This window comes from Quercus suber, unplaced genomic scaffold, assembly GCF_002906115.3.
Source record: "Quercus suber isolate HL8 unplaced genomic scaffold, Cork oak 2.0 scaffold_36, whole genome shotgun sequence".
Classification (NCBI taxonomy): Eukaryota; Viridiplantae; Streptophyta; class Magnoliopsida; order Fagales; family Fagaceae; genus Quercus; species Quercus suber.
In genome coordinates this window covers 1,254,925-1,269,343 of record NW_027069501.1, presented here as the reverse complement: position 1 = coordinate 1,269,343, position 14,419 = coordinate 1,254,925, and the positions used below count along the sequence as shown (strand labels likewise).

The window sequence follows — 14,419 nt, the reverse complement described above, 5'->3', positions numbered from 1 at the left end:
AGGGACCCCCTAGGCCAACAAATCAAGTACAAAAATTACAAGAATCAAGAAAATCAAGAAAAGAGGAGAATGATTGGTTTTGCAAAGCAGACAACCAATCCAATAATGTTCTAAAGAAAAATAACTTGGGGTCTGTTATGGATCTTTCATTATCTTCAAAACACCTACTATTTCTTTCCTTTCAAAGACACCACATTAAACAATGGGGAACAAGTAACCATATATGGCCATTTTGTTGTCAAAGTTTGCCTTGCTCGCAAGCTAGGAGCCCCACAATTGATTGTGGCATAACCCAACTTACTCCAAATAAACCCAAAACCATAGACCACAAATCCATAGCATCCGGACAATGAAGAAAGAGATGGTCAACCGATTCACCATTATACTTGCACAAATAACACCAATTCAAAATCCAAACCTTCCTTTTTCGTAAATTGTCAATCGTCAAGAATTTTCCTAAAGCAGCAGTCCAGACAAAGAAAGCCACTTGAGTAGGGATCTTCTACTTCCAAATGCTTTTCTAGGGGAAACAAAAATCATTAGAGCCCACTAGAAGATTATAATAATCATTAACTATGAACCTCTTATTTCTATTTGGTTTCCAGCTAGAAATACAATTAATATGCTAAAATAAACGACAGCTAGAACTAACTCTAACAAATTATGTTTTGATCCCAAATCCTCATATTATCTTTTGATGAGTAAATAATCACCTTTTAAAGAAGAGGAGAATGCTTCTGAACACAGGCTGTATACTAGAGCAAGTCCTAATGAAATTACAATCAGAAATTTAAAAGATCAACAAATTCTAAGAAGAGGAATGAACAATGCCCAAGACAGATTTTCAATTGTATAATAAAATTCTCAAGAACTGAGTTATAAACAAAATCAAGATTAATTCCATTTCTCCAAAAGTCCACCTTTCTCTTCAAGTTATCCATGTAAGGTGCAGTGGAATATATTTGTGTCTAAAACACTAGATTTGTGGCTAAGTGATTAAATTGACCATTTCATATTAGTTTAAACGTTTAGGACAAGCGGTAGTTTATATTAAAAGTTTCCTGTGTTGGGTCCCACTTATCAAGGGAGAGTTTGGGCCCATACTGAGGGCAGTGTTAGAATGATGGTTTGGTAATTAAATTAACCTTTAAAATTTCCTACAACTTGCAATTATTAGTGTAGAAATTAAAAAGGTGTTTTAGAAAACAACTTTTTATTATGTGACATTTGAATTAAAAGGCCAACAGTAAAGTCTTGTACCCATAAGTATTGAATTTCTATTCTGATAAGTAATAAAATTTAGTTAAATAAGAAAAGGTTTCAGTCCCAGTACATGTGAAATATACTAGAGAAATGAGTTTTTTTTTTTTTTTTTTTTAACCCTAAGATATACTAAGTTCTAAAATTACAAAGATCCTGAAGCATTGAATCTTTGAGATCATTGTTTGTGTGGATCCTTTTCAAGCGTATTTGTTCTTCAGCTTAGTGTGTGTTATTGGGATAGCTTTTTTTAATTGGCTTATTTTGCTTTAAAAATGAGTTGGGTGAGCGTACAACTGTACTTAGAAAAAGTGAGGTTTTAAAAAGTTAAACATAAACAGGCTTATAAGTTACACCAAACAGGCTTTTACTCTTGTTGAAACTTCTTGGTCGAACTAAGTTATACTGGGAACATTTTTCTTGTTTGGGCACTATCAATGTTATATTTTGAAACTTTCAGACCAAAGCAAAATTCATATCTTTAATTGTACTGTGCTCCCAGTTATCTCCCCATTTTTTCTGTTTACTTCATACAAGGCATTTAGCAATCTTAGTTGGTAATGCTATGGACTGCAGTTTAACTGAAGAGAGTTTAACAATGACAGATACATCTTTATTGTTCAAAAAGTGATGGAAGTTCCTGAACACAGTGTCTCCAAGGGAACGGGCATTGTAACTTTCTAAAAATTAGTCCTGTCTGTAATGTACACAATTGTTAACAGCAATGATGCTTTCTGTAACCTATACATATTCTTCTGCAGGGTTGGTGTTGCCAGCTTTATTACCTTACTAGTTCAAAATGTTGGAGCTGATATCAGACCGCATACAATCATGCTATTGAGGCTGTTGTTTCCAGTTGTTATGGAGGAGAAAAGTGTTGCAGCAAAGCGTGCCTTTGCCAATGCTTGTGCCATTGTTCTTAAGCATGCAACACCCCTTCAGGCTCAAAAGTTAATTGAAGAAACTGCAGCTTTACATACTGGTGACAGGAATGCTCAAATTTCGTGTGCAATTTTATTAAAAAGCTATTCATCCATGGCCTCAGATGTCGTGAGTGGATATCATGCAGCAATTGTTCCAGTTATCTTTCTTTCAAGGTCCGAATCAGATGATTGGATTTTTTTTTCTACTTTGAGATATTATTAATGCTCTCACCAGAAAGGAAATATATATCATACAATAAATTGTTGTCACCATGTTATTCTCTGGTTACTCTTTATTAGGTTGGCAGGGAATGTAGATGTACATGGTAAATAGTTTTAGAGAACGATTCCGGCCAGTAAAAATCATACAATGCTTAGTTGTTTACAGACTTAGGAGTTAAACTGCATTTTGGATTAAAGTACGATCAAGGTTTACAGAATATCACCCATTCTGGTAGAGAATTACCTGAGTCTTTGATGACTGTATTCTTTTGGACTCGTGCACTTAAATTGTTGGAAATTTTGAAATATAAACCAACATTTTTGCTTTTTTAATGAAACTTATTTACTTATATTAATAAAAAAATCTGTACAAAAAATGTTGACACTTTTTAAAGATTTTTATAATAATTGCAAATGACATTTAGGTCAAATGGTATTGGTGTTTCTAACGGAGATGTCTAGGGTTTGAAATTCCTTCCCCCTCAATTCCACCCCCAACCCCCTTTCAATGTATCCAAAAAGATCTTTATAATAATTAACAAAGCAAAATTGATTGTGCAAGTGAAATTTTATTTTACTTTAAAGAAACCAGTCAATTATGATGCAGGTTTGAGGATGACAAGTATATTTCTGGCTTATTTGAGGAGTTGTGGGAAGATAATACAAGTGGTGAACGCATCACCCTCCAGTTGTACTTGGGGGAAATTGTTTCTCTCATATGCGAGAGCATTACATTGTCATCATGGGCAAATAAAAGAAAGGTCAGTGTTATCTTCTTCTTCTTCTTTCTTTTTTTCCCCTCTTTTCCTCGCCTTTTAATTTTATGTTCTTATGAAATGGAAATTGGTTGCCTATGGTTTTAATAAAATTTTTGTTACTCATCAAAAGAAAACCAAATGGAGTTCCCATTCCCCGTTCCCTGTAACAAAGTGGTAAGGGGTTCACTCACAGGTTCAATCACATAAGAACCTAAAAAGAAAAATAAAATAAAAATTGTTTCCTATATTTGTAAGATCTCTGCTTGTGTGTTGCAGTCAGCCCTAGCAATTTGCAAGCTTAGTGAAGTTTTGGGTGAATCCATGTCTTCTTATTATCAAATTTTGCTCCAATCTCTTATGAAGGAAGTTCCTGGCCGCTTATGGGAGGTAGGTTGATCTTTTCATGAGCTTTGATAAAGAGAATGCACAAAGTCAAAGTTATCATAAACAATATGTTTTACTGTGTTTTCTGCTAGAATATGCAGTCAGTTTTTCCCCCCTTTCCGTTCCTACATATGAAGTAATATCATTGTAAAATAAAAACCTGATTGAGTTACTATTTAATGGTAGTCAATCCAGTATAAATATATGCATCATGGGTTCTTAATTATGTCACAGTTAAGATTTTTCCTCTTGTTTTTTTTTATTCCCTTCCTTCCTTCATATTTTAACCTATTTTGCTAGTATTGAGAACCAATTTTTTGGATGGACAGGGGAAGGATGCTCTATTGAATGCTTTAGGTGCCCTCTCTGCATCATGCCATGCAGCAATCTCCACTGGAGATCCTGCCAGTCCCAATGCCATTTTGAGTTTGGTATCTTCTGCGTGCACAAAAAAAGTGAAGAAATACCGTGAAGCGGCTTTCTCCTGTCTTGAACAGGTTAGAATTGTATAATGTTGCTGTATATTCATGAAATGTTTCGTATATTTTCTGGAAATATTGGACAGTAGAACCTATGTCTTCACAAAACTTTTATACAAGGATTCTTAAATTTCACTATTTCATACTAAAGCAGGTCGCATGGAATTATGGTTCCCGACTTATAGTTTAAGTTCCAGTGGTCCTTTCTAGACAGTTGCACCTTAGTCCAACTATTGCAATCCTGAAAACATGTTTTATGATGAATTACATTTTTTTACTGAAATATGTTATCAATGTAAGTCAAATAGAAGTTCTGATCTTTTTTTTAACATTACACTCCATCTCTTTATGTAATGATCACTAAAATATTGAAACAATGTGCGGGCCCCCTTTGGTTAACATTCTATGAAGTCATCTACTGATTGGTGGAAAAGGATTTATCTAGTGAACCCTTATTAGTTGGCATTAACACTTAGTTGAGTTGATACCTAAAAAATGTGTCTCCTCTTAGAGGAACAATTTTGTTCCTTAATTTTTAAAGGTGTTAGAACCCAGGCTTTGATATATGTTAAAATAGAAAGATGAAATTAGTCTGAAGGTGGAAGCAAGAGAATTAATACAGTTTGACCTTAGTGGCTTGCATCCCCAGTGTAGAGCGCTTAGTGGCTACACCTTTACCATATTGAACTGTGTTTTACAATGAACCTAATGTAGGGTATATAGTAGTTAACCCTAAGCTAACTCTCAAATTGCAGTACTTTCACTACAACTAGGTCTAAGATTACTTTGCTTGCTCTATTAGTAAATGGTCCTATAATAAGCCCAGGCCTCTTGGGCCATTATACCTTTAACAGTTATATTATCAAATTGTGATGGTGCTATGATATTTCAAGGCTCTTGTTAAATTGACTCTAAAATTACCTTTAACTGCATTTTGGGGCTTTTAAATAGACTCTAAAATAACCTATGGTAGAGTTAAAAATAGTTATATTATCCTAACAACTTAAGCTTTTAGGACAATCAGTTTATCATGGTATCAAAGCATGTGGCACTAATTTCGAACCATGCCTCCATTTTACCTCCAATAAAAAGGTAAAAATGTTGGGTCCCACTTACTATGTGGGAGTTTGGGTCCACATATGAGGGAGAGTGTTGGAATAATGGTTAAATGATTTAATTCACTACTTCCTAATAATTTATAATAATTTAAGTTGTTTGGATCAACATCATAGAAGGGAAGGAAATAAATTTCTAACCTAACAAGGAAATGAAATAACTTGTAATCTATTACATTAGATGTAAAATAAAAGAGAATAAAATCCTAAGAGTCTCAGCATCCATCAAGATCAATCACAATCAATTAGGTACAATGAAACCAATCACCATTAATATAGCACTTTTGGTGTCCTCACCACCAGAAGTCAGATGTCACTATGCTGTATCTTTAACTGATTTATTTGGGCCTATTTTTCAATATATGCTTTCTTAGAATTATGATTAAATGATTAAATTCATCATTTCCGAATAGTTTTAGCTTTTGGAGTAATTGGTAATTTAACAGAGTATCAGAGCAGAAGATCCTGAATTCGATTCTTAGCTTTACTACCTCCCATTTAAAATGTTAAAAATCCCACGTGTTGGGTCCACTTATTAAGGGGGAATTTAGGCCCACACATGTGGGGGATTGTTAGAATTATGATTAAATTCATCATTTCCTAATAGTTTAAGCTTTTGGGATAATTGGTAATTTAACATGCTTGAATTATAGGCTTTGCTTAAACTGTCTTATGAATTTTTGATGTATGCTCTCATGGTGATTGATGAAGAATGACTTCTTTTTGTTACCTATAATTTTAATTTGAGTTTTGACTTCTTTAAGTTCTTTTGTTTATTTTCCTTCCTGTATTATTTGTTACAGGTCATAAAAGCCTTTGGTCTTCCAGAGTTCTTCAATTTGGTCTTTCCTTTGTTATTTGATATGTGCAATATGGCCGCACTCAATAAGTCTGGGCAAGCACCCTTGGCAAGTGATGCTGCTAAAACAGGTTACATTCAGATTTTCAGTCCTATCTAAAAATTTATAGTTCACAGTAATTGAGCTGGGTATTGTGAAGGTATATTTAATCATTTCATAAATTTAGAATATGATTGTTAACTTATAACTATCTAGAACATGATTGGGATTGAGTTCGTTTGATTGGGATCTTTTCCTTAGGAGGTTTGAAGGACGTGACAATTAGCTCTTGAAGTATTAATATAAAGGGCGTAACCAATGCCTAAAACTCCCACTTTTGCTGGATTTGTGAGAGATGATTGGTACACAGGCTTACTCCAATATTTTTTTGGAGAGGCTGATTCCTAGACTCAAACCCTTGACTTGCTTTTGGTGGAAAGACACTTGCCATCACACCAAGGCTTGACCTCTAGTTTCTAAAGTGTAAATGATAATTAGACTTAAATAGGATCATCACCTCAATAGTTAATTGGTTTTTTTTGTGTCGTCGTGATGGGGAATCTGTGGACCATCTTCTGCTACACTATCATTTTGCTTATGCTTTATGGAGTGAAATATTTTTTGGTGTTTGGGATCCAATGGGTGATGCTGAAGATAGTTGTTTCTCTCCTTTTTGCATGGAGGAATTTGTTGGGAAAGCACCGGTCAAAGATCTGGAATATGGTTTCGGGGTGTCTAATGTGGTTAGTTTGGCAAGAACGCAATACCTGTACCTTTGAAGATAAATAGAAATCTCTAGAACTCTTAAAATCTCTTTTGTTTGGTACTCTGTTTCAGTGGTCTCGAGTTTGGGGTTATACGCAATATATTTCCATTCATTCTTTTCTTCATTCTATTAGTTTTACTCGAGTTTAATGTATTCATTTCCAGTTTAGAGTTTTCATCATAGTGAACACATTAAACTTTTTTATCAATAAAATCTCTATTACCTATATAAAAAAAAAAGGATCATTGCTGCAGTCTTTTTTCCGATATGCAGATGGTTTTAGGAAATGTATTTGTAGAATCATGAAATCCATTTTTCCATTTTACAACATATATCAAAAGGTTGCTGGAAAGTGTAACCTAGAGTGCAGTCAGTTGAGAGGATAAGTAAGAGAAAATAAAATGGTAGAGAGAAAATGGAAGACGGATTGATATTTCGATAGATTAAAAAAGTGAAAGAAAGGAACAAAGGGAGAGATGGTTATTTTTTATCTGGGATCACCATTCTTAATCCTCCCAAATTGGGAGGAAAATAGGAGAAAAAATGTCTTGCATGGTTTTCTAACTGTCTTCTCCCTCTAGTTCATTAAAAAAAAAAAAAAAATTAATACAAGTTGTTTTGTATAATGGAAAATAGAAATCTTTTCTTCTTTTTTTTCTGCCCCCAAATCCTCACATTCCCTCCTCTCAGTTTGTATCCTCCCTACCAAATAAAGCTAATTTTTCATAGTTTCTCTCATGAGCTTGGGCTTCTGTTGTTAGTGCAAAAGAATTTCTATCTATTTTTTCAGATGCAACCTTCAGGGGTTTGTCTGTCCTTTGTACATTTACTGTTGTGATATTTTCATGTAGATTTGTGCACTGGGTACGACCATCACTTCTGCTACCCATAATTTCTGGAAAGCAAAGTCCTCAATTCCTAGCCTCTTTCAGGCCCCCAGAACTAAAGCTTTTCAAACCCTAAATGAAACTACGAATTTTAAACCTTGACTCAACTAAAGAAAGGGGGAAAGATCTTCAGCTCTTTGCTTATTATCTACTGCAAAAATAGCCTTACCTTTGTTTCTCTGTTCCCCACTTGCTTCCATGCATCATCAAACTATTTTACAACTTGAAATTTGTGTGTTAAGGTTGTAAAGCGGTGCTAGTAGTCTTATTATAAACTTTCTGTCGTGCAGAATCAGAAGCTACTGAAGATGTATCTGTTCCACATGAGAAAATATTGGACTGCATGACATCTTGCATCCATGTTGCACATATAAATGATATTCTTGAACAGAAAAAGAATTTATTGCACATCTTCATAACTTCCCTGTCACCTGGATCTCCATGGACAGGTACCCTGATTAGCTATTTCTTTTTCTCAAAAGTTTAGTACCCTTCTTTATAGTTTATTGATTGAACTTTCATGGGCAGTCAAAACATCGGCATTTTCATCAATCAAAGAACTTTGTTCGAGACTCAACAAGGCTTCTGTTGACTTTCAGGGAACTTCCCTTCATGCCAACATAACTTCTTTAGTTCAGGAGGTAATCAGAGTTGTATTCATTTGTCAGATATTTTCTATGGCTTGTCTGAACACGAAATTCTATATTTTTTTCAGTTGTTTCACTCAGTGTCACCTGAGGTAGTCCAATGCATAAGCACGGTAAAGATTGCCCAGGTATGTCATCCATTTCCTTATTTGGTTGGTCAATGCACATCAACTTTTGTTCTAGTTATTGGTTCATTGAGCTTGAGGAAACCCTTACACCTGACTTATTGGATATCAGGAGGCACCTCATCTCTTGTATGCCTTTCAAGTAAAACATCTGATACATATCGAAACTGATCCATATGTAGTCATAATGATTCTGCTCCCCCACCCAAATAGAGGCAACATCTATTATTTTTATTGTTTAATTCAACTTTATGTAATTTTAAAAAAATGTTTGTTAATGCAATCAATCAGAATCTACTGATAAGATGGCCATATCATTATTTTGACATCAAATAAATTGTATATTGCATCTCTCTATTGGTCAGTTGCATTACCTACATACATCTTTAGAGTCCATAATCGCGGGGCAAACACATGATTTTCACATTTAAAAAATAAAATAAATCTTTTGGCCCAAGGTATCATTGAAATTGCATTTTTAAAATCATCAAAATGTTGCATTGTGACACTGCAGTTTCTTTTTCATAATGAGGTTTCATGACTTTCTTTTCATTGTACTTGCTTAGTTGTATTCCTCTAGTTTCTTCCAGACCTTTTGCCGAGTATCAGTTCATCAAACACATTCATTTAACCATTTCATAATACTCAAATATAAAGATTTACCAAAGCTCTTTAATTAATGGTACACATTCATATAATAAATTTTTATTGACGTTAACTTCTGAAATTGGCACAAATCCCCCTCCCTTTTTATTTTCAATTGGTATTGTCCCACTATTAACTTTCTCAGAAAAGATTTATTGTTTGACTTTCATGTCTGTTTTTGACTGTTCCACTTTGCTTCCAGCAGTTTCTAATTTATTAATGCGTTTTCTTATTCTCATTTTTACAAATTTTACACTGTCTAATCTAATACTCAAATTTAGGTTCACATCACTGCTTCAGAGTGCCTTCTGGAAATCACCAAGCTGTTCGGAGACCTTCCATTAGCACATTTGGTAGATGTAGGGTTTAAGAATGAGATTCTTAATCAGCTTGGGGTGGAGAAGAATGGGGAGGCAAGGTCATTGTTAAAAAGATGCATCGATATACTTGAAAACTTGAAAATCGAAAATGTCCAATAAACTTAAAATTGGTACAGCATGAAGCTAATGAACCTGTTGAAGCTCATAACTAAATTTGCAATGACATTCTATTTTATTTTAAGTTAATATATCATGCAATTTAGAATTATGAAGAGGTGTGCTGTGGAGACCAACCATGTTTGCTTGCTTTTGGTAATTGGAGTGGAGACCAACCATATTTTTGCTTATTCTTGGATAATATGAAGAATGCTTACTTGGAATTGGTATAGCTGATTGTGTTGTATTTGTGGTCTTTGTGTGTACAGGTGTGTGTATTTTGGTGTGTGAAAGTGAAATAGACACTGCACCGACTATAAAAACCAACACAACAACACTAACAAATAGACATGTACCTTTTATTTTTTGAGAAAAACAGACGACTTAATCGAGAGTAAAGACACGAAACAGTGACTTGAATCATAGAACAGTCACTGCACCAAACTAACAAGACCACTGATAGAATTATTTGCAACACAGATCGGGATGAAACAAAACCCATTGAGTCCCAACTGTAGCTAAGTTTGATATCCCTTTTCTCTTCTCTCCTTCAGCTTCTTGAGCTCAACTTCATAACATTTAAGTAATTTAGTGCCACTCTTGTGAAGACCGAATTTGTCATAATTGTCTAAGCACTTTTTAACAATTTCATAAAGTTCGATATGGCTACTTTTAATTCTATTGTCATCAACCCAGATACACCTGTAAAAAGTCTTAATAATACAGTTTTCATGGTCAATAAATTTCCAACCGGGTTTTCGCTTTTCTTTTTTGCATTCTTTAATATCTTTGTCAAGGCAATCATGTAATAGACTTCTGAAATCATCTAGTTGTGATGGATGAGGAAAGCCCATTGGAAGTGAAGAAGACATAATGTCATTAGCTTGAACTTTACATAAATTGAACATAATCAATTCCATCACCACCACCATCATAAGTTTTCTCATAGCCATTATGTTTTTCCAACTGTAAAAAATCTCTTATTTCAAAGTTAAATGCTAATCCATCTATCACAAAAATAAAACCTCTAGTCATCCATGGCAAGTAATTGGTTTGACACCTTTAAAATAAAGGTATTTAGTTTTTGTATTGATTTATCTTTAAAATAAGTAACTTATAAGAAAGGCTTGTTAAAAAAATCTTGTTTTTGATAAATTTCCAATTAACAAACTTTTAATTCAAGTAATGTCATTTGGAGAATGTGGGTTCATGGGACGGTAATTTTATGATATTATGTCCTTTTGAAAAGTTATTAAAAAAATTATTGTTTAAGAAATAAGGATGTCATATTAGAAACTTGGAATGCCATTAAACTATTCATTTATATAATAATAGAGGAGCACAATAAGAGGTTAAACGTCTATTATTTTTAAGATTTTTTTTTGTATGTGTGTGCGTGCGCGCGTGCGCGCAATAGTTCTATTTTATATATATATATATATATATATAGGAGAACTGTTAAAATAAATAAATTCTAGAAAATAATGAAGAGATGTTTGAAACTGTAGTCCAATGCATAAGCACGGTAAAGATTGCCCAGGTATGTCATCCATTTCCTTATTTGGTTGGTCAATGCACATCAACTTTTGTTCTAGTTATTGGTTCATTGAGCTTGAGGAAACCCTTACACCTGACTTATTGGATATCAGGAGGCACCTCATCTCTTGTATGCCTTTCAAGTAAAACATCTGATACATATCGAAACTGATCCATATGTAGTCATAATGATTCTGCTCCCCCACCCAAATAGAGGCAACATCTATTATTTTTATTGTTTAATTCAACTTTATGTAATTTTAAAAAAATGTTTGTTAATGCAATCAATCAGAATCTACTGATAAGATGGCCATATCATTATTTTGACATCAAATAAATTGTATATTGCATCTCTCTATTGGTCAGTTGCATTACCTACATACATCTTTAGAGTCCATAATCGCGGGGCAAACACATGATTTTCACATTTAAAAAATAAAATAAATCTTTTGGCCCAAGGTATCATTGAAATTGCATTTTTAAAATCATCAAAATGTTGCATTGTGACACTGCAGTTTCTTTTTCATAATGAGGTTTCATGGCTTTCTTTTCATTGTACTTGCTTAGTTGTATTCCTCTAGTTTCTTCCAGACCTTTTGCCGAGTATCAGTTCATCAAACACATTCATTTAACCATTTCATAATACTCAAATATAAAGATTTACCAAAGCTCTTTAATTAATGGTAAACATTCATATAATAAATTTTTATTGACGTTAACTTCTGAAATTGGCACAAATCCCCCTCCCTTTTTATTTTCAATTGGTATTGTCCCACTATTAACTTTCTCAGAAAAGATTTATTTTTTGACTTTCATGTCTGTTTTTGACTGTTCCACTTTGCTTCCAGCAGTTTCTAATTTATTAATGCGTTTTCTTATTCTCATTTTTACAAATTTTACACTGTCTAATCTAATACTCAAATTTAGGTTCACATCACTGCTTCAGAGTGCCTTCTGGAAATCACCAAGCTGTTTGGAGACCTTCCATTAGCGCATTTGGTAGATGTAGGGTTTAAGAATGAGATTCTTAATCAGCTTGGGGTGGAGAAGAATGGGGAGGCAAGGTCATTGTTAAAAAGATGCATCGATATACTTGAAAACTTGAAAATCGAAAATGTCCAATAAACTTGAAATTGGTACAACATGAAGCTAATCAACCTGTTGAAGCTCATAATTAAATTTGCAATGACATTCTATTTTATTTTAAGTTAATATATCATGCAATTTAGAATTATGAAGAGGGGTGCTGTGGAGACCAACCATGTTTGCTTGCTTTTGGTAATTGGAGTGGAGACCAACCATATTTTTGCTTATTCTTGGATAATATGAAGAATGCTTACTTGGAATTGGTATAGCTGATTGTGTTGTATTTGTGGTCTTTGTGTGTACAGGTGTGTGTATTTTGGTGTGTGAAAGTGAAATAGACACTGCACCGACTATAAAAACCAACACAACAGCACTAACAAATAGACACGTACCTTTTATTTTTTGAGAAAAACAGACGACTTAATCGAGAGTAAAGACACGAAACAGTGACTTGAATCATAGAACAGTCACTGCACCAAACTAACAAGACCACTGATAGAATTATTTGCAACACAGATCGGGATGAAACAAAACCCATTGAGTCCCAACTGTAGCTAAGTTTGATATCCCTTTTCTCTTCTCTCCTTCAGCTTCTTGAGCTCAACTTCATAACATTTAAGTAATTTAGTGCCACTTGTGAAGACCGAATTTGTCATAATTGTCTAAGCACTTTTTAACAATTTCATAAAGTTCGATATGGCTACTTTTAATTCTATTGTCATCAACCCAGATACACCTGTAAAAAGTCTTAATAATACAGTTTCCATGGTCAATAAATTTCCAACCGGGTTTTCGCTTTTCTTTTTGCATTCTTTAATATCTTTGTCAAGGCAATCATGTAATAGACTTCTGAAATCATCTAGTTGTGATGGATGAGGAAAGCCCATTGGAAGTGAAGAAGACATAATGTCATTAGCTTGAACTTTACATAAATTGAACATAATCAATTCCATCACCACCACCATCATAAGTTTTCTCATAGCCATTATGTTTTTCCAACTGTAAAAAATCTCTTATTTCAAAGTTAAATGCTAATCCATCTATCACAAAAATAAAACCTCTAGTTATCCATGGCAAGTAATTGGTTTGACACCTTTAAAATAAAGGTATTTAGTTTTTGTATTGATTTATCTTTAAAAATAAGTAACTTATAAGAAAGGCTTGTTAAAAAAATCTTGTTTTTGATAAATTTCCAATTAACAAACTTTTAATTCAAGTAATGTCATTTGGAGAATGTGGGTTCATGGGACAGGGTAATTTTATGATATTATGTCCTTTTGAAAAGTTATTAAAAAAATTATTGTTTAAGAAATAAGGATGTCATATTAGAAAATTGGAATGCCATTAAACTATTCATTTATATAATAATAGAGGAGCACAATAAGAGGTTAAACGTCTATTATTTTTAAGATTTTTTTTTTGTATGTGTGTGCGTGCGCGCGCGCGCGCAATAGTTCTATTATATATATATATATATATATAGGAGAACTATTAAAATAAATAAATTCTAAAAAATAATGAAGAGATGTTTGAAACCAATAGAAATGAGTGCACATGGTTACCTTTAGGGAAAGAAATGAGGTGAAGACAAAGGTTAATAGTTAGAAGAAGTAATAGGAAAATTTAATTAATTCAAGTAATGTCTTTTGGGAATGGACAATAGATTTTTACTGAATATGTAATTCTTAGAGCTAAAAATATATACTTATAAAAATATTATGTCAAAAGACTCGAAACTATAATATATCCTTTTAAAAAGTAATTCAAAAGTTATTATTGATTAAGAAAAAGAAGAAGAAGAAGATAAGGATCTCAAATTAGAAAGTGGTATTGTCATTAAACCATTAATTTATAGAAACGCTACTTCTTTAACTTTATCTTCCATATTAACTTTCATATTTTTATGTTTAATTTCCCAACCTATTTTTATTCATTAAAAAATTAAAATCAATCATTTAATATTAACATACTACAACAATGTGCACTCTACATGGCAAAAACACTCATATTGTAAAAAAATAAAAATTAAGGTTCCCACAGCTATAATACATTTTTGTGTCCAACTACTATGGCAATATGTTTTACTGTGTTTTCTGCTAGAATATGCTGTCAGTTTATTTTCCCCTTTCCATTCCTACATGTGAAGCAATATCCTTGGAAAAGAAAAACCTGGATGAATTACTATTTAATGTTAGACAGTCCAGTATAAATATATGCATCATGGGTTCTTAATTATGCCATAGTGTAAGATTTTTCCTTCTTTTTTTTTTC

At 33.1% G+C, this 14,419-nt stretch overlaps 1 protein-coding gene and 1 long non-coding RNA gene across 2 annotated transcripts in view; both read left to right on the top strand.

The window, feature by feature from the left end:
* Window positions 1-9,758, top strand: part of LOC112035785 (uncharacterized) — a 43,183-nt gene extending 33,425 nt beyond the window's left edge. Inside the window, exons 27-35 of the mRNA XM_065770802.1 lie at window positions 2,022-2,357; window positions 3,013-3,166; window positions 3,440-3,550; window positions 3,877-4,044; window positions 5,945-6,071; window positions 7,924-8,082; window positions 8,162-8,274; window positions 8,349-8,408; window positions 9,332-9,758. Coding sequence (XP_065626874.1) covers window positions 2,022-2,357; window positions 3,013-3,166; window positions 3,440-3,550; window positions 3,877-4,044; window positions 5,945-6,071; window positions 7,924-8,082; window positions 8,162-8,274; window positions 8,349-8,408; window positions 9,332-9,529 — 1,426 coding nt within the window. The 3' untranslated portion in view covers window positions 9,530-9,758. The remainder of the gene's footprint in view (window positions 1-2,021; window positions 2,358-3,012; window positions 3,167-3,439; window positions 3,551-3,876; window positions 4,045-5,944; window positions 6,072-7,923; window positions 8,083-8,161; window positions 8,275-8,348; window positions 8,409-9,331) is intronic.
* A 1,270-nt stretch (window positions 9,759-11,028) lies between these two features.
* LOC136066459 (uncharacterized) lies at window positions 11,029-12,296 on the top strand. Its single transcript, XR_010627968.1, has 2 exons — window positions 11,029-11,066; window positions 11,990-12,296. It is a non-coding gene; the product is annotated as an uncharacterized LOC136066459 (long non-coding RNA).
* The last annotated feature ends 2,123 nt before the right edge of the window (window positions 12,297-14,419 follow it).